The 24,141-nt window shown below is 42.8% G+C and overlaps 2 protein-coding genes across 2 annotated transcripts; both read right to left on the minus strand.

Moving 5' to 3' along the window:
- Window positions 1-11,750: 11,750 nt before the first annotated feature.
- On the minus strand, window positions 11,751-13,307 carry crygm5 (crystallin, gamma M5). Its single transcript, XM_079617592.1, has 3 exons — window positions 13,292-13,307; window positions 12,820-13,068; window positions 11,751-12,731 (listed from the first exon to the last, which is right to left on the minus strand). The coding sequence occupies exons 1-3, from the start codon at window positions 13,298-13,300 to the stop codon at window positions 12,456-12,458; spliced, it is 534 nt and encodes a 177-aa protein (XP_079473718.1). The 5' UTR covers window positions 13,301-13,307; the 3' UTR covers window positions 11,751-12,455.
- Window positions 13,308-18,698: 5,391 nt separating this feature from the next.
- On the minus strand, window positions 18,699-21,169 carry crygm3 (crystallin, gamma M3). The gene is made up of 3 exons (XM_079617596.1): window positions 21,087-21,169; window positions 19,464-19,703; window positions 18,699-19,033 (listed from the first exon to the last, which is right to left on the minus strand). The coding sequence occupies exons 1-3, from the start codon at window positions 21,093-21,095 to the stop codon at window positions 18,758-18,760; spliced, it is 525 nt and encodes a 174-aa protein (XP_079473722.1). The 5' UTR covers window positions 21,096-21,169; the 3' UTR covers window positions 18,699-18,757.
- Between the last annotated feature and the right edge of the window lie 2,972 nt (window positions 21,170-24,141).

The following is a 24,141-nucleotide window of genomic DNA, read 5'->3' on the forward strand; positions in this document are numbered from 1 at the left end:
CAAAAAAATGCACCGCAACAATAGTTTTCACAAGCAGCAATTATCCATCGGACAATTAAATTAACCAAAAAACGTTTTTTTTTCTCTGCAAACTGAGCGTCCGTCCAGATTTGCCCAGTTTGAGTGTCCCCGATAAATGTACCTGCTTCATCGCCATCACAATCTCTCACAGATTCAAAGTGCCCATCAGTCGTCTCGTTGTCATCTTCATCTCCATCCCCGTGTGGGTAATCATCATCCCTGCTAGCGACAGGTGCATTAGCAGCATTAATTGTAGGCGTACTTCTGCTGTGTCCACCGTGGTCTCCACATTCTTGATCGGCAGAAATGATTTTTGCTTGTTTGGGATCTGACTGGCCAGCGTATATAAAAAAGTTACCCTGAAAATTCACCTCAAAACGCATCGAAAATGCAAACACAAGATTTTTGTGGAACTTCAATGGGGAATAATGACTAACAAGACAGATAACAACATTGAACACTACACATACTGTACAGTAATTCATTTTTTTTTTTTTTTCATTTAGGCGATTTATTTTCCATAGTGCCGGTTCCAATAAAAAAGGTTCCGGATCCAACGTCGGAGGTGCCGGAACATGTTCCGGCGTGTTCCAGCTCAAATTAAGCCCTGCATTGAACTCTTTTGGATTAAAGTTTCAGACTTGCATACTATGGTTTACCAAAATCATGTGTAGCATGTTTAGTCTCTATAAAGTCCAATCTTCATCCCCCATTTGTTAATTTACATTACATTTTGCTAACTTTGTGGCACATTAGTATTATAAGAATCTTGAAGATTATTTTGTTAAACACCCAATCAAATTACATGTTCAAAGGCCTGCTTGAACAAAAGGTTGTAAAGAAATTCCCTCCAAAGGGAAAAACTTCTTATTGGTTCACAACCCTCCAAAGGGTGTGACATATTCACGGTTTAAAAATCACTGATCACAGGATCACGTGTCTTAGTCTCTTAGTTCTTTCCTGATTTCCTGAATCCTGAAAGTTTTCTAAGGACCCCCAAGCTTGTGCCAGGCTGCGGCCTTGTCTTTCTATTCACCAAAGATCCTCTTTTTTTCTCTCATCAAGACAACATCAGCAAAGATCAACTGGAGCCTCAACAAATTTCATCAGGACAGTTTAATTCAAATGTGCGAGACATGCAAGTATCAAACTTAGTCTTGTTATACATTAAGTATCCTTACCCCTTTTAAAGAACGGCATGTTAGAACTAAACTGATGGTTTACTCAAGATTGTTGATCTGCTGAATTTCAAACAATGCTATAACTTCTTGATTTCCTGTATTCTGCTTCAGCTCTTTTTCCATTGGTAAACTGTATTTATGTCAAGACCACTATCGTCAAATATGATTGACAATTAGCATACAGTGTGGATTGGCAGTATGGTTCCGTTCTGGGCGAGAACTCCCTGCGCATCCATGCAGCCTAGCATGGATAAGAGCAGGGAGAGCAGCAATAACCCCCCTTGGAGTAAACAGAAAAGAACCAACATGAATGTATGCAAATATAATTAATTCAAGATTTTAAAGTACAACATAATTTGAGAATTTATTCTAATTCAAGGGGAATCAGAATGCCAAATCCTGACTGGATGAGAGGAGGAGCTGGGGATGGAGGAGGGTAATTAGCTCCTGAAAAACGCGATAGCTGCTGATAATACTGAAGGTGCTTATATATGTATACGGTGATAGGCGTCGTATTCCTATAGGTAGATCTGGATCAGCTGAGAGTCAGCTGATGCAAGCTTGACTAACTTGACCTGCCAGAACTAAAGCGATGACCAGGAGAATCGTTTCCACGTTTCCTTGTCCAGGTGCAACAGGACAGGACCACGAGCTGTTCCGAAGCTGGATAGGCCGGGAGGTTCAGGAAGGAGGGGCTTCACCACTGACCCCGGCCACACCCACTCATGTGCCTCTGAAATGGGGCCACAAGACGAGCCCAAAGCTTTCTTCGATCTCATTGAGAACTCAGCTGAGGCATGTGGGTGGCGACGAGACCACTGGCTGGTGCGCCTCATCCCACTGCTCTCATGAGAGGCACAAGTGCCACCCCAGTAACTACCCGTGCAGAACCTCCTGGTCTTCGAGCAACATCGTCAGCGCTTCTGGTCACTGGATAGCGAGAGTGGATAAAAATATAAAAAAATCAGATAATGTCTGCCGTTAATAAATTTCGGGGACAAAATCACAGTGTAGAGGTTGCAATTAACCCGCACCTCCAATATCTATAATTTTTGGAAACAAATTGGCTGGCTTTCAGTGAGCATGGGAGGGGGGTGATCGCCCAGGTGGGAGAGGCTGAAACGGGACCCCTGGCACCGCGGCTTGTCGTGAATGTCAGGTGGTAAATCCACCAGCCTCCCCGAAAGCACCTTTGTGCCCTCTTCCTCTAATGCAGGTCCCCTTCGAAAGATTTGAGCCTCATCAGGCCATTACAACGATCTGCACATGGCCATCGCTTTGCATTAGTGTTGGTGGACTATGCAACACGATACCCAGAAGCAGTGGCGCTCCGCAACATTTCCGCAAACAGCATAGCGGACGCACTGTTTCGTTTCATCTCTCGAGTGTGAATCCCGAAAGAGATTCTCACTGATCAAGGCACAGCATTTATGTCATGGACATTACGCAAACTTTACGAATTATTGGGCATTAAATCGATTTGCACCAGCTTCTATCACACACAAACAGATGGCCTGGTGGAACGATTTAATCGCACATTACAAACCATGATTCAGAAGTCCGTTCATGAAGACGGCAAAAATTGGGACAAATGGCTGGAACCCTTCTTGTTTGCTATGCGCAAGGTCCCGCAAGCCTCCGAGCTTCTTTATGGATGTCAGCCCCATGGGGTGAATTAATTAATTAATTCATGAGGCATTTATATAGCGCTTTTGTCACGAGGTGACGAAAGCGAAGCGGAACTGAGTTCCCGCTGGAATTATGTTCCGCCCGGACCGGTGTTACGGTAACACCGGCCCACTTCCGGGTTGCGCGTTATGTCACCATAACAACCCTGATTTGACCGATTGACATCTGGTGCGGAGGATGTGATGTGGCGATCTGCGAGAGGATTATGGAGGCGGGGCAGCTCTATAAAAAGGAAGTACAGAGGCCATGGAAGCAGGCAAGGAAGCAGAGAAAGGAGAGGAGAGGAGAGGAGAAGGGGTGCGGACGATTCTTCCTGTGTGCTCTCCCCTCGGAGGGGGGTGGACTCCTCCTGTGTGTTCTTCCCTCGGATGTTTGATTTCTTCGGATGGGCTTTTCCTTTGGACGTGTCCCTCGAGAGAAGTGGATTTTCCCTTGCTACTGAACTGATGTGTGAAGGTAACTGAGGATTATTGTGGGGTTGGCTGTGCGGCTGTGGAATGGATCTAGTCACGATTAAATCGTCCTGAATGGAGATGTGGGAGAAGGAATGAGATGTTGCTGTGAGAGAGTCAGTGAAGACTAAGCTACGCTTTATCCTTGGAGGACCGATAAGTACCAAGATCCGAACATTGTTTGCACATATGTACCTGCACCGAGACTGAACATTGACTGTAAAGCGAACTAAGCACGAGTGTCGCACCGCTTGGGAGAGCGGGTATTGAGTGAGTCATTGAACCCCTGTCTTTCTCTTCTGAGTGTGAGTGAATAAGTGCTGATTCCCCGTGCTAGTGATGGAGTACCCTGACTGCCTCGCTACTGGGTGTGACCGGAATCCAGCTCGACATGGGAGCTGGCGATCGTGGGGTGAGTGCTGGCCTTAATTCACCGAGTGTGGTTATGCAGTGTCTGAAGTGGAGAGTTTACACGACGATTGCTTGAAGTGGGGTGATAGAGTGGATTGAAAGTTTCATTGTCTTAATTCGCCGTACACTCATCATTCTGAAAGCCTACCCCTGTCTTAATTAACAACCCGGAGCCCAGTAAGAAGAAGTTTTTATTGTTATAACTTGGAGAGCTGTGCATGTTGTGTTGAATCCTGTGGTACAGAAGACGGATCCTTCTGCGGAGACTTCCTGTAACTCCTACGGAGGACAAAGAGGACATTAGCAGCATCTTTCATCGGTTTTGCCGGAGCACCCCTCTCAGCCGTAAGCCCCCACCAACGAATAAAGAGTACGTACCTGTCTTGATCCTTCCTTTTGTCTTATAGACGACTGATCTCTCTGCCGAGACGTCCTGTGGCGCCTGTGGAGGAAAAAGGGGACGTTAGCAGCATCTTGCATCGGCTCTACCGAAGCCGCCCCCTCAGTCGTAAGCTCCTCTTACCTGATTGGAATATACCTACCTTCGGGGTAGAAGGCCCCGTCCGGGCAAAACGGCCGCCTGCACAGTGCTACGTCCCTCCGGCCCTTCGGCAGAATCCAGTTCTGCTGGAACCTCGGGAAAGGAAGACTGACCGGAATACGCGCCCACCTAGGAGGACCGTTGATCGGCTCCGCATCGTGCGACAAGGCCCGTGCGGCCCGAAGAGTGCTTCACGCTTTCCTGGGTGTCCAAGGCCCGTTCCCGTCCTGGTGTGGGGAACACGGAAGAAACTCTTGAGACTTTCCTTTTAGACTGATTTTACTAAATAAAACTTTGTTTTACTTTTATCCTCTTGTCGGTCTGGTTCCTTCTGGCACGCTCCCCGGGGTGGTCCTTGGTCTCAGCAGGGGAGGGCGCAGCCTGGTTACCCCCCCCCCCCCCCCCCCCCGACCTGTGACACTTTCATATGTACTACTGTACACCCAATGCTCTTTACAATCATATCAGGGAATCTCTCCTCAACCACCACCACACTGGATTATGCGATTGCAGCCACAGTACAAAGGTCACCACAGTGTCAGTGTGCTCACCACACACCAGCTACAGGTGGAGAGGAGAGAGAGTGATAGAGCCAATTCAGTGGAAGGGGATTATTAGGAGGCCATGATTGGCAAGGGCCAATGGATGGAGTTTGGCCAGGACACCGGGGTTACACCCCTACTCTTTACGAGAAGTGCCATTGGATTTTTTAATGACCACAGAGAGTCAGGATCTCGGTTTAACGTCTCATCTGAAGGACAGTGCTTATTATAGTATAGTGTCCCCACACAGACCACAGGGTGAGCACCCCCTGCTGGCCTCACTAACACCTCTTCCTGCAGCAACCTAGTTTTCCCAGGAGGTCTCCCATCCAGGTACTAACCAGGCTCAAGGCTGCTTAGCTTCAGTGGGCAACCAGTCTGGGGCTACAGGGTGATATGGCTGCTGGCAAATTGTTTGGGTGTTGGACGTCCTGTGAGAACTTTGGGAGGACGGACCTTCAAATAGCCGAAACGAAATTCAGTATGTGCTGGGCCTTAGAACAAAACTCAGCTATTTATGGAGAATTTGTTACAGGCCCAGGACAAGCAGAGCCGGCTGCACAACAGGGGAACCAGACTATGTGAATTTGCACTGGGAGATAAGGTACTTGTATTGCTTCCTACGTCTAGCTATAAATCACTCGCCAACTGGCAAGGACCCTTTGAGGTCCCACGGTGAGTTGGGGATTTCAATTAGGCTATGAGGTTGTTCGAATGGACAGGAGCGGGGCACGTCAGATTCATCACCTCAACCTTCTTAAAAAGTGGAGTGAGGCGGAGTCATTGATGTTCGCGACAGTAGTGAGCGGAGAGGAATATCTTTTGCCAGAAGTGAGCACCAATGTTCAATCACTCGCTCTGGCACCTGGAGGAGATCACCTCTCGCCCTCGCAGCTCGCTTATGTAGCTAGGTTACAAACAGAATTTGCAGATGTGTTCTCGCCCCCCGCCTGGTCAAACGAATCTCATTCAGCACCATTTCACGAGTTCACACTTACAAATAAGTCAGTTAGAATAAATGGTATGCATTGGCGTGCTGTCTGAGGAGAGAGCTCCGGGCTCGGTTTTTGGTCCGAACACAGAGTACTCCCCCCGTATTCCTGGCTGTGGAAGGAACAAGCCAAGAGTGCGGTGTCAGGGTGGTGGAGGGATGCTGAAACCTGTCAAGGAATGTAGGTGTGTCGACTGAGTGCCTATATGCATCATCTCATGCTGATGGGATAGACATGATGATTGTTGATGACAAGTTAATTGGATTGATTATTTAAACATGCTCCTCCCGAACTTTGTTCAATGAGACATCATATTGAGACCGAGCCGGTCGTGGTGGTGCGCAGCTGGCCGTATCATTTACCTAAAAACAAAAAAATGTGGTTCAGACTGAATTAGAAGTGATGCTAGACACAGCAATTGGGTGAGTGTGGATTATTGCAAGGTGAATGCAGTATTGAAATCTGACGCATATCCAATGACACTGGTTGACAAATTGCTTGACTGGCTTGGTCCACCTCGATTCTATTTGACACTGGATTTAACTAAAGGGTAATGGGAGATTCCCTTATCACCTATATCCACAGAAAAAAACAGCTTTCACAACCTTGTTTGGATTGTACCAATTTGCTATGGGGCACCGGCCACTTTTCAGCGTCTCATGGACCGGATTCTCCGGCCACATGCTGCATATGCCCTTGCCTTTCTGGATGACATTATCATCTATAGAAAAGACTAGCAGCGTCATTTGGAGCATCTGTGTGCTGTTCTGAGAGCACTGAGAGTTGCCGAACTGATGGCCAACCCGAAAAAGTGTGTGGTTGGGAGTGTGGAGGTCAGGTATCTGGGCTCAGTGCATCCCCAAATTAGTAAGATGGCAGCAGTTGCAACCTGCCCAAGACCCATGACCCATGTCTTCACATGACGCTTATGGCAGATGCATGATCATGAGTGGTCGCTCAGCACAGGGTCTGTGGAAGGACCATCGTCTTTCGTGGCACATAAAAGGGGGGTTGGTACTTATTTGAGTGTTGTGGTGCCCATTGAGTCTCCCCCTGTTGGCCACACTCAGTCCTGTTGTCTGATTTATTTTTGTTATTTGGTCATTTAATAAAAGTAATTTATTTATTCATCCACGTCTCTTGTCCTATTAAGGGAAAAATCTGTGCAGCGTATTTATAGGGTATATGTCGAACGTCGCATGACGAAACCGGAAACCTGGTCTCATCGCATCCGCTTGTCATAGAAAGGGTCTTAACAGTCGTATGAACTGACGCCGATATCTATGGAATTTTAAGGTAATCAGCTAACCTACCTATCTCACTTTGTTATTGGCGTTTTATTCTATTTAAATATCTTAACGTTAGTGTGAAGATTTTTTTTTTTTTTACTTTTAAATATCGATCTTCACATGCAAGGGACATTGGTTATGATCATCTTTGCTCGCTCCTTTTAAGTTATCTTGAGTAAAACAGTAAAAAAATGCATGAAGCACATACAAAAGACCTGAACCGGAAGCGATGCCTTCTGTTTTCCGGTTTCGTAATGCGACGTTCGACATATACCCTATTGGGTTGGTATTCCTGGGTTGAGTTCCCAGGTGGTGTAGTCATTACACTGAATTTTTAGTAATTCCTCTTGTTGCCACATTCGTAAGAGGCTGGATCCAAACTGGAGCATCCCGAGGTAGAAACAGAAAAAGCAAATGGAAAATAATTAGCGTAGCTGCTGTTCATATAATTTAAAGCAATTGATAGTAGAGGTTGACCGATACTGGATTTTATCAATACCAATAACTAAGTTGGGCAGTACATTCCAATAACCAAGTAATTACTTGATTGATTAATTTATTATCATTGTGATCTGTGTCTAAGAGTGATAGACCAACACAAGCTCTTTAAGTGATGAGCAGCTAATGGTGAACTTAGCAGAAAACACGTTCAGACACAAACATGCACTATAAACCCATTTCTCAACATGACCTTTTGTAATATAGACATTTATGAAGCACATTTACTATAACCCATTACAGTGTACATGGTACTTATACTTCAACACTTCAATAATATTACCGTAGGCCAACTATTAATACTGAGGTCCTCCCACTAAATTTGACAGTAAATACAGTTGATAACTAAGGCACTAGATAGCACCAGCTGAGTTTGAATGAAACAAGAGAGAGTGTAATATGAGAGACATGGAAGAATTTCCGGCCTCACATACCCAGATGAGTGCCCATTATGTGTTGGTATTGACAATGTCATTATCATGAAATAACTGACCTCACAATGTTGCGACTGCCAAATTGTAATTAAGCATTTTTAGAGAGCTGTGTAATAAATCTATATACTACTTAAAGGGGCTATATGGAACTTTCCCCCCAAAATAAACGTAACAATAGCCTTTTTATTTTACCATTTATGACTCAAACATCTCCTGATGCATACTGACACCGTGTCTGCTCACAGTGGGTGCACCTATAAGCCTGTATCCTATTTTTCCTATTTTCTGTTGGGTCGGATTTTTCCCGCGCTGTCTGCGGATGTGACGTCAAGCGCGTTCATGTTAAACGTTTCAGATCACTCAGAACACTTAAGGTCGAACACTCCTTCGCAAAAGAGACTTGTTCTCAAAGGATTTCCCTGGTTAAATAAGGGTTAAATAAAAAATAAATAAAAAAACTTATCTCAGACAATATATGTATTTGACTGTTCTTACCTCTGTAAACATAATGTTGACCTCCTAGCAGCAGATGACTTGTGAAGTGTGCACGTACAAACGCGCGCTGAGAGAGCAAGCGAGCAGAAAGGAAGAGCAGTTCTGTTTTTGGCCACAGGTGTCAGTCGCGAGTTTAAATTTCAGAAAAACGCATATAGCCTCTTTAACTATAATAATATAATATAAATATAATTTATAACTAAATTCAGCACACAAAAAAACGAAACATCTTTTCATTTTCAACTGATTTTATTTCCAGCGGATTTGATAAAAAAAAGAAAAAAAAAATCACAGACATTTGACGATCAGAAATGGAATAATAAGTCCCTGTACAAAGGAGGGTTGTCAGTATTAAAAGTAACTGCTTTAAGTAATGCATATCATCTTAATGGACTCCACCATAATTCCCAGTTCTTGTTGTGAGATGTCTTTTTCTGCTCAATTTATTAGGATAAGTCTTTCAATTACTTCTTTGACTCACTCAAGCAGCAAACTTTTTTAGAGAACTGTGTGTGTGTGTGTGTGTGTGTGTGTGTGTGTGTGTGTGTGTGTGTGTGTGTGTGTGAATTGGTTAGGGTGGTGGAGCTATGTGCACTTTTTCTTGCCACTGCCCCTCAAAATGTCAGTGCACAGCCCAGGTCCTTATTCATGTATAATTATTTCATTACTATAATACAATTTAAAATATATTTATAATGATTATTATTTTAAAAAAAAATATTTCTAAATCTTTTATTTTTCAAACTAAGAACTTCTCTATCAGACTTCACACAGTTTGTCTTACAGGCGTTAAGTTTCAGGAATAATTTACAACCGCATTTAAATATGGAAGTGAATAAAAAAAAGTATTGTTCTGTGTAGCCTATTGATTTACTAATTATAAAATAATTATTTCTGCCATAATTATTAATAAGCCCCATTTTACACAAATGGTGTTGTTTACAGAATAATGTTAAAGTGTTAAAATATTGGTAATTCTAGCGTCGCGCTCACCGTTTTGATTACATCACATCCGGTCGGCCGGTCGAATACAGTCTAGCCGCAGAAGTTCATGTAGGCCTATTTCAACGCATCCAAAGCTCAAATCGGATCCGAAAATGCGATACGCACATGATCGGAACTCCACGCAGCTCCCGTACTACTCTCAATTGACCTATCGGTAACTTATCACACTTTTGAAACACGCTGGTGAACACGCGCACCGTACGGTGATTCAAAACATGAATACCCATGCCCCTCCTCTCAAGATACCTGGATCAGTGTTAGAAGTATACCCCCAGGCAAATCAACCATTTTTGTAGCATAAACACCATCAAAACGATGAGAGGATCGGATCTTCCAATGTTTCTCTATGGTGCTGAAACCTAAACATGTCCGAGTTCCGGTCCCTGTGCAACTGATACTCACCTACCATTGGCTCATCTGCGTTCGAGGGGAGGGGCTTACCGATAGGTCAATGATAGTCTCAGCCTCAGACGTCACGCCCACGGAACGTTGGCTAAACGGCTGATGCATATGGTACACTTAACTGGAAACACTTCAGGAATGTCGAAGTCGTCATCTGATTGGTTGAATTGTCCGAGTGTCGCGTTTATTTTCGGTCCGCCGGGAAACAAAGCGCAGACGTGTGATTGCGGAAGAACAACTGTTGTGTTTACATGAGTGACAATGAGCATTTATCAAGATCAGCTAAACGTAGGATTCTCAAAAGTATGCGAGGTTCACGGCATAGACTCTTTAAGAGATGTCCAGGAGTTTTGTTTGAGGCACTTAGTGGAGACTTATTGCACGCCGGTCTGTTGTTGTGGGGACATTTCCACGCCCCGAAACATGACGCTGAACGAAACGAACTGTAATTGGTTGTTTGACATGTCGGTCAAACGGCCTTATGGGCGGGCCTTGGCCAAAGAAAGCTACTATGAATTCCAGACCTTCAGCCGTCAGTCTGAAGGTCTGGCTACGCGAGACTAGGTCAATGATGACTTCTGGTGACTTCCGGTCCAACGGCTGTGTTTGTCGTGTGCAGTGGAAAGGCGGTTTCACTTCCGAAATTGTGATGATTGACACAGTGGTAACCATAGCAACGTTTTACCGTAAGGCTGCTTCTCAGAGTGCTTTCTTGCTGTGTTGCCATGCCCACGTTATAACCGTTTTTTGGGCTTGGTTTATAAAGTGATCAAGTTTATGGAGTTGACAGAGTGCAGGTACCGGTCACGATATTTTAGTCGTATTTTCAATATAAAGCATTTTGATTTATTATGGGCTTGTTATTGTTCGCAGTTTTTTCTGGAAAGATCTGACACCACAAGTAAACGGTTCGCTCCGTGCACAATATGGCGACCGTTGACGTTCGAACCCTGAGTGTGCGGGCCAGTACTTCCGGTGAAAACTTCCGGTGATCTGACAGACAGCGAGAGCAAGCGACAACAGTGACCGAGTTCCATTACCAGAGAGATAATTTTTCACAATGAGTGTTTTTAGGATTCAAGAGAGGCGACTTGCCTTTCAGAGGGTGACAGCCTCAGTACTTCATTGTTGTGTGCCGTTATGTACCGTTTCGTCACGTTACAACAAAGAAGTCAGCTTTCATGCATTCCCCGTTGACGCTGCGGTACGGGCTGAGTGGATGCAGAAGATCCGGAGGGATGACTTCAACCCAACCAAATTTTTAAATCCATATAATTTTCAGTGTATTTCACCTGCGTTTCTATGCTTTCTATTACTGCATTTATTTTGTGCAAGTGAGATGAGTGAAGAGCATACTGTTTCATAAATCATTATCTGTCTGGTGTTTATAAGCAGTGCATACAGTATTTTACCACATGTAAAATATACACAAACTTATATTACATTGTTTGTGGTACCTACAGTTAAAAATGTAAATGTAAAATATGTGATGATAATATTGATCGAGCAATTGATGTAAGTAAGTGAAAATATATGCGCAGAATTGAGAAAATTGTATTTCTGGAGATAAATTGTAGCCTATCACAAGGCAAACGTGTGAATGTTCATGGGGTATTTTATTTAACAACTCTAATCGTAGTTGTAACTATATGTATAGTAGCTAACAACACCAGAAGTGTCTATCCGCACACTCGCTGTTCGGAAATCCAACATGGCGGCCACGTGCAACTAGCCAATTGTACCTATTTCCCTGTGATTTCTTGCACCCCGCATACAGAAGACAGACATGTCACTGATGTGTCATTAACAACTAGTTGTTTATTTCGGTTCCTCACACACTGTGTAGAAATTTTGTAAATGTGATTATCACTACCTGCTTTTTCAGCAGTTAATTTGGTTGTGGAATGCAGTTGTCACTCTCTTAAATTACTGTGTGTGTACAGAACAGGATTAGGCACTAAAAGGTGAATTGACAACCGAATTTAGCTGCAGTGTGTACGTAGCCAGATACTGTTAGTCAGTTTCATAATGTGTTTTTATTTCAGCTTATTTTAAGACTTTTTACATTAGACAGATTTAAAGTCTCTTTGTTGTTTTCAAGAAAAAATATATTTTGAACCATTTATTTATCTATATTTTATTTTACTCTCTCCTGGCAGAGAGATCTGTACCAGGTAATGTTCAATAAATAGCCGATAGTCATTGCCCTTTGTTCAGTTTTGGTACAGTGTGTAAATGTAGATTTACATTCCGCAAAAGCAATGAACCTTATCATCACATATTAGATCATTAACAAAATGTAATGTAATGATTTCGATGCATGTAAATCAACATTTGGCAGTACAGCCTTCACCAACAAAATGTATGGTTTTATCATACATTTTGTGCAAAAACATAAGTGATCTTTGATATAAATCCTAGGCACTTTTGATTTTTAATGTCACAGCATTTCTGTTTGGAAGCCACAGTATATGGAAATCACCTGATGCAAGTGTAATTTCCTTTAACATGACTCCATGATGCGTCTGATGGAACCAATTTTCACTGTGCCTAGACCCATATTATTAAAGCTGTTGTACTCCCCTGGCCTGATGTATATCATTCTGCCTTCAAAATTGGGCTGTTCATACAGCAGCCAGTGGCCATGTGTGACATTGCAGGACTGGCAGTCAGACATGTGAAAGCGTTCCTGGATTGACTCACAGTCATCCATCAGCTCATACTTTTGTCCAACAAAGTTCTCCCTTTCAAAGATTCTCATTCTAAACGTTCCTTTATGCTGCAATGACAAAATTATTATTATGTCTTATTTAGTAATTCAAATAATAACATCAATTTATTTAATTAAATAAAAAACACCTAATTACCATAGGGATCATTCTGCAAGATCTGATGCAGTCGCTCATGCTCATACCCATGATCCTCTGGTTATCAGGATATTCTCCTTTTCTCACAAGCATTTGGTGGTTCATGAAGTTGGAGCATTCATAGACCATGAAGCAGCCACTTTCCACCCTACAGGAGCAGCAGTGGCTCAGGTATGACGTCACATCAGGACAGTCACCACTGACCTCATGGTTACGACCATGGAAGTTTCTGTCCTCAAAGAATATTATCTGGAAACAAAACAACAAAAAAAGCATGCTTACAATAGAATGTTACTCTTTGTTCTTTACTTTGCTTGTAAGTCCATTTGAAAATACTATGTTCTTGTTTTCATCCATTAACAGCTGACTTTGTCAAAACAATGTAGATCTTATTTTGGATCTGATCTGGTCTTTGTATTAAACCCATTCAAAACAATCAATAACATTTGTTTTCAACATAGAAAGCCCCTACCTTTCCCATGATTTTGCATTTGTTTCAATGGTGTCAGTGTTTTACTGTGTTGCTTTTATACTCAACTTGATTGCTAAAAATCTATTGACCATTGTTTGAACTTCTTACTCAGCAATCCTATTTTGTTTTTTCAAACAGTCTACAATTAGTTACCAGAACTGTTTGCTCCTGTACCAGCTGTGGCTTTTCTGGTTGTAGGTGGACAGCTGACCCACTTGTGTCTCAGTCAAAGAGAAATTGCCAAAGAGTGGTTTATTGTTGCCTTTCCCTATAGACCTTCAAAGCTAAGGAAGGCTTTTATTGTTTATTTGTTTGTTTTTTTGTCAATCTGACATTGTCAAGCCATGAGTCTTGCCTAGGGAATGCTGGAAACTCAAGAATTACTAGTGCCATAATTCATTATTTTAGCAGATTCTCTTAACAAAGTTACTGTAAGTGTATGAGAGTAAAACTAATTCTTTTGTACAAAAAAATAAATAAAAATAAAGATTGCAAAAAAGTCTTCTTAAGGCTCAAAAATAAAGAAGTTGATAACAAAAGTATTTGCAGTACTTTGAAGAACATTACATGCAGAAATAGAAAAAAACTGAGACAGACTAAATCCAGAAAAACTGTGGCAACATCTCCAAGACACTTGAAGAAACCTTCCTGCAGCTACCAGAAAAACTGTGCAAGTGTACCAAGGACAAAATGAGCTTTGAACGCAAAGCATGGTCACACCAAATGTTGATTTGATTTAACTGATTTGATTTAGTTAATAGTTAATTGAAAAATTAATTATTTATGATGTTATTTTTGAAAGCATCCTGACTTTACATCCTGATATTTTTGCATAATGTGCATAAAACTTTTTCATATGTGCATAAAAGTTTCTTCAAGCATCCTGCAGACGTTGCCACAGTTCTTCTGGATTTAGTCTGTCTCAGTTTTTTATGTTTCTTCATGTAGCCTAATCCCAGACAGACTCGATGATGGTGAGATCAGATCATACCTGCTGTTGTCAGACTCTTTGTGCATGTAAAAATCTCACTGGATTATTACAATTAATGGCAAAATTAATGTTTGGAAAATATATAAATAACTGTCTGAAAACTATTTTTCGGGGTGAAAATACTAGTGTGCCTAAGACTTTTGCACATTACTGTATGGGGCTGGTGCACCGGAGGAACCTTTCCACAGTTCCTAGAACTAATGGCAGAAGAGTAGGGTCTAACCCAGCACACTAGGAACGTACTCGGTTACTAACATAACCTCGGTTTCGTGAGAGTAGGGAACGAGTATTGCGTAGCTAATACTCAGTGGGGAAACTCCTTCCTCGAGAAATATTGAAGCCTACATTTTAAAACGCAGTGCAGCTGCATGGCGAACACAGCAGAGCGTCTAGCTCGCCCATTGGCTGTGCTGTTGCAGCTGCACATTCTATGGCGAAGCGTCTCTGAGCGCGCCAAAATGGGCATGGCTTATGCTATAAGATAACCCCCATTTCCGCCATATGATAGGTTAAAATCGACTGAAGCGACAAACACTGACAGATTGCAATAGTGTGGCAGGCTACGCAATACTCATTCCCTACTCTCAAGGAACCGAGGTTACGCTAGTAACCAAGTATGTTCCCTTTCGAGAACGGTCACTTCGTATTGCGTAACTAATACGCAGTGGGGACGCAATGTAAAACGGTGCACTATCAGCAATTGGCAAACCCAACTGGAGCCTAGGGAGCATCCCGAGGCTCCCAGAACAAGCCATAATAAAAACACTCACAAGGACAGGGACCGGACACAAGTCGGGTCTCATGATAAGAGGGGCTGGAGCGCCTGAACCAGGCTAGCTCTCATAACAAAGTCCTAGGACAACTTATGCTTATGGACGATAATTAGACTGACAAAATCGGACTCTGTCGGGTCTTTTATGGGCAGTAATTATGTTAAACTGACAAGACCAGACACCGTCTTTTTACTTTTATCATATTAAGAGGATTCGAGCCTGCAGGCAAGGAACCCCCATGTTATAAAATTTCACAAATGTGGAAGGCATGGACCAGCCGGCCGCCACACATATGTCTTGAATTGGTACACCACTAGACCAGGCCCACGAAAAACCACGCCTGGATTTTCCAGAGGGGGCCTATTAGGAGGACTGAGCATGCACTTTCTATGATCCGTTTAATGACCTGAGGGATCATAGAGATGGGCGGGAACGCATATAGAGGGCAACTGGGCCAAGGATGGGCCAGTGTGTCCCTGTTCTTCGAAATTAACGTTGCGCAGTGAGTGTTGCTCTTCGAGGCAAAGAGGTCGGCCTCTTCCCTGCCGAAAAAACTCCATATCAGACGGACCATCTGTGGGTTGAGAGACTACTTGCCTGGGGGAGTGTTGTCTTGAGATAGCATGTCCGCACCCAAATTTTAGATGCCCGGGATTTCCCCAGGATCAAGACAGTGTTTCTGCGCTTCAATACCCCACCACCCTCCAGCGAACCCGTGGAGAGGCTTTTCAGCCTCGGGAGTCTCGTTTACATGCGCTTCATTAAGGCACACGCGCGGCGCGCGGTCTCTTGCTCTCTCTGCTGTGCACGCGCTACGCGGTTTGGAGCACAGACTCTGTCTCGCGGGCGCGCTCGCTCTAGATTCCGGGAGATTTTAACTAATTCGCGGGCATCAGTGAGCCGCTATCAATATGCGGGAGACTCCCGGACCTTCCGTTAGACTTGGGATGTCTGCATTTCTATACTGAATTAATTAATATTGGCATTATAATTATTGATTTTTTTATTGAAATAATAGCCCATCCGCGCATCTCTACTACCCGGGCTGGGAAGGTGTGAATTTTGATTAATATGTTCTGTGATAATAAATAAATAAAACGCTATGTGGAATAGCCTATTGATGACTGTCTTTCCTGTTATTGTTATCCTGCAGTGTTAATTTAGTCGGATGACTGACGTTATTCATTGCCAGGAGTCACGACTTCTAGGTGCATTTAAAGGGGGCCGTGTCTGTCAATCAAGCTGCAGCATGTGTGAGGCGCTGCAAACGGCTTTTAATTTTTGGTAACGCATGAGTACTCTAACGCGTTACTTTTATGAATAGATAACGCTGTAACGTAACTGATTACTTTTAATTGATGGTAACGTTGTAACCTAATTAACTACTTTCCAAAGTAACTATACCCAACACTGGTGCCCAAAGGAGGAGGTTTCTGGCCATGACACACAGGTTGCCTGATCTGAGGCCGCCCTGGCCACCCTGTCCAATTTATATATAGGACACCACTGACATGTTGTCCGTGCGGACCAAGACCGGGTGTCCTCTGAGGTCTGGCAGAAACGCCTTCAGGGCTAAACAAACTGCTTTCATTTCCAGGCAGTTGATATGTAAGCTCTTCTCCTGGCTCGATACAGGCTTGCCCTTGTGCAGAGTCCCAAAACCTAGGTTGGAGGCGTCTGTGAAAATCAACTTCCTCCTGGAGGCCACACCCATGGTCTCGACCGACTGGTACCAGTCTCGGGCTTTCCAGGGAACCAGGGCTCATAACAGCTGTGGTTCACCGTAATGTACGGGCGACCTGATCGCCACGCATGGGCTGGCACATGGAGCTTGAGCCAGTGCTGAAAAGGGCACATATGCAGTAATCCTAGGCGGAGTACTAACGATGCCGCTGCCATAAGACAGAGAAGCCTCTGAAACTTCCTGAGGGGCGAGTGCGCACCTACCCTGAAGGAGGCTATCAGCTGGATAGAGAGAGCACGCTCCGATGTGAGCCGCACTCTCATTAGTGTAGAGTCGATAACTGTGCCCAGAAAGGTTACATTCTGGCTGGTGTTATATTACAAATTTATTAAAATGTTTAATTTAGGTTCCAATACAATAGTATATAAACTGAGTAAGTTCTGTACATTGTGTTTAGCATTTAAGGTTATGCAGAATGTCCAGCAAGAGATCCCTGCCAGTCCTGTTCTCTCTATTGTAAGTTAAATGAGTATGCTGATGAGATCAGGACTGGGAAAATTGGCTGACTCCTGTACTTCATTTACATGTCACCTCTATGTAAATCCCTCCCCCTTGAAAGGTATATAAAATACCATGTAAAGTTATCTTAGTCAGACTTGGATGACTACAGTGACGCACAGCGAAGTCCTCGATAAAGAATAACTTATGCTTGAAAGATATCCCAACGTCTCATGGTCTCTGCTTCGACGAAGGAAAAGTTTCCAACACTGGGTAACAGTTTGCTCTTGGGGAAATTGATCCTGAGCCCTAGACATTCCAAATGGCTGGGGAGCAAGGATCTGTGTGCCAATAGTTCGTTCTTTGACTGGGCCATAATGAGCCAATCGTTGAGATAGTTTAGCATGCGCACTCCCTGTTGTCTTAGGGGAGAGAGCGCTGCGTTCATGCACTTCGTAATGTATGCCAGGGACAGAACGAACGGTAGGACCGTGTATTGATAAACCTGCCCCTCGAAGGCGAATCTCAAGAAAGGCCTGTGACCGGGCGTTATTTGAATATGAATGTAGACGTTTTTCAGATCCACCATAAAAAAACAGGGGGGGGGGGGGATTAATTATATCGCCTCTTTTGCTGGAAAGTTTTGTATTTCGACGCGAAGCACGTGAGCTACGTTGCTTCTCACCGAAGTCTCGACCACCTTAAATCGCGGGGGTCTGCGAGCGAATTGGAGCGGATTACCTCGCTTTATAGTGTTCATAACCCAGACTGACACTTCGGGGATGGTTTGTCAGGCCTCGGCCCTTGTGGCTAGGGTTTGAATGACAACTGGGGATGGGCCGCCTAGCATAGGGGGACCTAATACCCTTGTGTTGTGATTTTTGCACATATTCTCTTTGGGGCTGGCTTGACAGGCCGTGGCCCGGTTGGACAGAGATAGAGTGACAACTGGGGTAAGGCCGCCTAGTGAAGTGGGACCGGTTATCCGCGTGTTGTGTGTTTGAAACACTCTTTTTGTGCTTATTGTTTTCAGAGGAGCGTCTTATGACGGGCTCGGACTGATTTGTGAACACTCATGTCTCAATAAACTTTTTTTCTAAGCAATCGCCTACAGCAGGGGTAGTTTTGCAGTATTTTAATTACAGATAATTACATGTACTAAAGTGCTTCTAACATTTACAGTGTATGTATAGTATATCAAAGGTATATCAATTATATTCAAATAAATTTAACAAAAGCATAATGAATGCACACAATTTTGAAAGCATATTCCAATATTTAATGTCAAACTGTTTAAAGACAAATGTAGTGGCAAAACTACTGCACAACAGTATAAAAATCAGTTAATTATATGTTGTATTATGTTGTATTTTCCACCGGTTTGTTTTTATACTTGTGGTATATATATAATGGTAAAAGTATAAGCTGTGTATAGGCCAAAATGACAGACAACAACATAGATGCATTGTGAACATTTTATTGTTTATACTTATATTATCATTTGTTTTTAAACCGTGAATTTAACACAAGTCCATAATTCTTCTAACAGAGCTGAATCGGACGTTGCTGTATCCCATATCCCTGAAGCTCCTGTACTCTCCGGGCCTAAAATAGATCATTCTTCCTCTGTAGTGGGGCTGCTCATACATGAGCCAGTGGCCGTCCATCACATGACAGGACTGGCAGTCAGACATGCGGAAACGGTCCAGAAAGGAATCGCTGTCATCTGTCAGCTCGTACATCTGACCTCCGAAGTTCTCCCTCTCATAGATCTTCATTCTATAGGATCCCCTGTACTGTAAATTGAAAAGAAATGTTTTAATTCAGTCTGATTTAGTGCATGTATGATTCAGCACACTTTAATTCAAATGCACTGAATCATATAACTTAATCCATGCTGAAAAATTCTGCATTGCTGGTCACCAGCATAAGGTATGTTTGCATTTTGGGACTGGCATTGAATGCTGGTTAAGGCAAGCTCACAACTAAAGAACGTTTGACTGGTCATTGACTGATCATTAAGTATGAGCAGGTCAGCGATGTGATCTGATCCCGTTTTAAGCAATCACAGACGCTGCGATATTTCCAAACCTGTTTGATATTATCTCCACGTGATCTTATATCACGTGCAATGCATCAAGGTGGAACTAATCCAACCAATCACAGTGCAGAAATTAAAAATGGAAAAATCTTGTAATCACTTAAAAAAAAAAAAAAAAGTGTTACCTGAGGAACCATGCGACAGGATCTGATGCCATCACTTATTCCCATGCGCATGTAATCAGCATACTCGCCCCTCCTCATAAAGAACTGGTTTCCCATGAAGTTAGGACGGTCAAAAACCACAAAGCAACCGTTCTCCACTCTGCAGGAGTTGCAGCGGCTGAGGTAGGTAGACATGTCAGGGCAGTCACTGCTGCACTCATAGGAGCGACCCTGGAAGTTCCTGTCCTCGTAGAAGATAATCTACCAAGAAAAGTTTGTATATTTAAATATAAGTTGATGGACTCACTGTAATAAATAATAATATAAGTAACTGGCTTTTTTTTTTTTGCATGCAGTACAGACCAGGTATCTTTATATAGAGCTTGTGTATGCAGCAATTTTTTTATAAAATGGCCTAAAATATATTTATGAATTTGTAGGGCTGTAATCAACCAAAGGAAATCTTGGTCGACTGAAGTCCTGAAATTTTCGACTAAAAATCGACTAAAAATGACGTTAGGAAAAAAAGCGTTAAATTAATTAGCTGTGCACTGTGCGCACTGCGCAGTACTTGGTAGCCTTGTTGTCCGCCTAAATGAATTATAAATAAACATAAAAAATGCTAGGCTATTTGCAGTATATTAAATAGTTTTTTACCTAATTATTTTGCACTGAAATGAGTCTGACACACGAGTCTGTCGGCTATGACAGCGTTGCATCACGTGCACCTTCGCAATATCATTCATAGCCTATGATTTCCGAAAATAGTACTGTTGTCAACTAGTGATATCATCACAAGAACTTTTGAGGAATATGCAACATAATTTATACAATTGTTTTTATCATATGTATTATAATAACTGACAGCTCGCAGCAGCTCGCAGAGTGGCTGAACACAGGAGCGCAGCTTCGCGGCTGAGACACGAATAGACTATTAACTTAAAGCTTTACTCTTAAACACAACAGGCACGTCCATTTTAATAAAAAAATAATATTTATTAAACAAACCAGATCAAGAGCAAAAACGAAATAAAGTGCATAACTGAAAATAAAGCATAGGCTCAAAACTAATACAAACAGTGGCACAGCGCATTAATTAGACTACAATCATTTTTTCCCGTTTTCTATAAAATAAAATAAAATGCTGCCACACTGCCGATGTCTTTGTTGACAGGCTATGAATTAAACGCTCTCACAATTAAATAAACAATATTCAGCAAACCTTCTAGTAGCCTACTTTCTTCTATCTGTCTCTCTTCTCCGGTGGGTTGGGCTAATCCAAACGAAGTGAAAACAAGGGGGGTGTTCTGAAGACAGACTGTTACCTGTGAAACAGGGCTGCTCTGAAAACACCCCCATTAGCAATTAGTGCTTTCCACCGGATGAAACGAACGCGGCAAAACTGATGAAACGAACGCAGGAAAACTGATGAAATGAACGCAGCAAACCTAATGAAATGAACGCGCCAAAAAATCGACCAATCAGAATTTTGGTCGAGCCAGAACGTATCGACCAACAATCGACTAATCGACTGGGAGATTACAGCCCTATGAATTTGATATTTCCCATACACAAATTTTTTTTTTGAATTTTACCATATCATAGAGGCATTTGCTGTTTTTGACAGCTTTACCCAATACATACCTTGCCCATGTTTGCTACTCTTTGTGGGATTCTGTCCAGTTGCTGTCTAACTGCTGCCTTTTATACTTTATAGACTGATAATGGTTTTTGTCATTCAAATACCCCTGAACCTGATGATCAAGCAGGTCTGTCATTTTTGTTAATTTAAATTGTGCAATCACAGCCTACATGAAACAAACAGAATGAAAGACAAACAAAAAGAGAGAGCGAGAGAGACACTGCAAACGAGTGTGAAAGAGCAACAGAAATCGGTCAGGCAAGAGTTACCAAGTTTGACGAATTTCTTAAAGTACCAAACATTTTTTAAAGACTTACTTGTTATTGTTATATGTTAGTTAATCATTTTCAGATTTGGATTTCATTACATTAGCGTGTGATATACTGAAACATAATTTATTTTGTTACCATGTATGGTTAACACAGAATTCTATATGCTTTCCCGTTAATACACTGATCTTAAAATTCAGTCTTTGACCAAGGTTTAATCTAGAAATGTGTCTGCTATAAAACTTCATAATAGAATTGTTTAAAGGTGTTGGCAGTCATAATGAAAATCACTTGTCTATTGTCTATAGTTTTTCTTTGAGAATTTAATTTGAGTTTTACATCATCCTGATCCTTGAAATTGTAGACAATATTTAAATTGTCACTAGAAACAATGTTAAATGTTTTTAATAATTTTTTTTTACCTCTAAATCTGTCAAGTGAACAGATTTATACATTATGTAATTTTGCATGAAGAGAGGTGCAGCAGTAACCCTTTACAATACTGTTCTGTCATTAATGAGTCCTACACAGGAACAAATGAGTAACTAGTAACTATTAGTTTTTTGTAAGGTTTTGGATAGTAATGACTGAAGTGTTAATATATCATTCTAAAATAACTAATAATTATTTGGATCAGTATTCAAAACCTTAAAAAACTCAAAAGCTTACAATGACTCCAGTCAAAATTAGGGAGGCATTGAATAAAAAATATTTCATGTCAATATGCCAAAACATTGTAAATGTGATAAACGTCATGAAGTTAAGCCAATGACACTTTCTGGCCCTGTCCCAAATTAAACTCTGAGGCCTTGCTAGTCCACACTTTCATAATGAAAAATGCCATTTTGACTGTTGCGTAAAAGTCTGCTGTATTGCTTGCTTCAGTGAGGGCTCAGAAAAAGTGCACAGTGATGCAGCATGACAGACGCCAAGGGGCGAAGGTGGTGAGACGTCCGACCCAGGTATAGCCGACATACTGAGGGAGCACAGGAGGTGGTACAGAGGGACTGAAGGGAGACGGTGATGACTAGATGGTATGGACGGCTGAGGACTGGGGAAGAGACTGGAGACCCACACAGAAACCAATAAAAAAACTAAGCGTTCAGTATCTCTGTCTGGAGAGGTAGTGGGAGAGGGGGGCTGGGTGGGGTCAGCGAGACAGGCATAAGACAGACTGGTTCAGACAAAAGTAATGAGGGCAGAATAACATCCTCTCCAAACTCAAAATTTAACAGTGCCTCAGCCAACAACTCACTCTCAGTAGCTCGAGGGTGGGCGGGGCTCACTTACAAAGTCCCCTAACACTCCCTCGGCGATGGATGACTTGGCCGGTTCACACAGGCACGCGCTGCTCGGGCTTCGTGGCGATTTGGTCCTTGGTTGTTTTCGAGGACATGGGCTCTAACGTCACGGAGGATTCCCTTGAGCTGCCTATGGTGGGCTCAGGCTGTCGATCCTCGTAGGCTGGGTGGGTCTGGTTGAGCACTGGATTGGGAGTGGTTCCTTAACAGCGAACGCTGATCCACTGGAAACCGGCACTCACTCCACAAATTTGGCGAAGCTACCTCGAGGAGCATCCCCAGACAACTGCTCTAGTGTTGCGGTGTTGAGGCCGTCTGACCAGAATCTCCAGGGGAGAGCCGCAGAGGAGGGACACCAGGTCCGAGAACCATAATCAGCCAGTATGGTGCTTCTAGCAGTAGACTTATTCCGTCCTGGCAGACATTCTCCAGAACTCCAGGGAGAAGAGCAATCGGGGAAAAAGACTACAGAAGTAGCCTCGGCCATGTATGTATCATAGTGTCTAACCAGCAGTGGACGTGCTTCTGCTTGACCGTAAATCTCCCATATATGCTCCACCACCTCGGGGTGAAGTCTCCATTCCCCAGGCCTCAGCCCCTATCTCTACAGGATGTCTGCTCCTACATTCTGATACATTCAGAATCTGGTGTACCAGTTTGCATAGTGGACGCGAACGCAGGTCTGGGAGGAAGTGCTTCAATGCCATGAAGACCTCCATCATCTCCATGTAATTTATGTGCCCCAAAATATGATGACTCCTCCACAGAACCTGAGCTGAGCAACCTTCCATTACCGCTCCCCAGCCGGTGAGAGAAGCATCTGTCGAGAGAGTGACTCGATGACACTAACTCTGGACCCTGGAACAAGAAACAAGGTTTCCTCCATATAACCAAGGCGCGGAGGCACCCCAGCGTGATCTTGGTCATATGAAGTAGGTCCCCCCCTCTGGGAAACCCCCTTGGTCTTGAGCCACTACTGCAGGGGCCTCATGTACAGCAAGCCAAAAGGTATCACGTTGGATGCAGCTTCCATCAGACTCACATTGATAAAGCCTCACAAATAACATGCAAGTATTGAGGTCCCAGACAGCAGTCATTTAGTAATAGCCTATATTCTTTCTTTTTTTTATATACACACCAGTGCGAATATTTTTGTTATTGCATTTCAAATAGGGCCAATCTATAGGCTACTAGGCTTACGTTTTTAAATTACAAAGGGCCTACTGATGTTTTTGTTATTGTATTTTCAATAGTATAGGCTATTATTTGTGCATAAACATATCTGGTTATAGTAAACATACCGTTTGTTTGAAAACAACATATTTTGTCATCCTTGCTGCAAGCTTACAAGAGTGATAATATCATTAAATGTGAAGGGGGGCCCTAAAATATTTTCTTGGGAAAAAGGGGGTCTCAGACATAAAAAAGGTTGGGAACCACTGGGTTCAAAAAGTGAATCCCTTGCAGTCTGAGAGGTGCCAGAGCTG

This window comes from Phoxinus phoxinus (assembly GCF_949152265.1).
Source record: "Phoxinus phoxinus genome assembly, chromosome: 7".
Classification (NCBI taxonomy): Eukaryota; Metazoa; Chordata; class Actinopteri; order Cypriniformes; family Leuciscidae; genus Phoxinus; species Phoxinus phoxinus.

Bases quoted from the DNA above. Each gene is read 5' to 3' on its own strand.
- crygm3 (XM_079617596.1), bottom strand. The intron at 19,034-19,463 runs GTAACACTTTTT...TTCAATTTACAG, and splicing joins CCTGTCGCATGGTTCCTCAG to TACAGGGGATCCTATAGAAT.
- crygm5 (XM_079617592.1), bottom strand. The intron at 12,732-12,819 runs GTAATTAGGTGT...TTGTCATTGCAG, and splicing joins CTTGCAGAATGATCCCTATG to CATAAAGGAACGTTTAGAAT.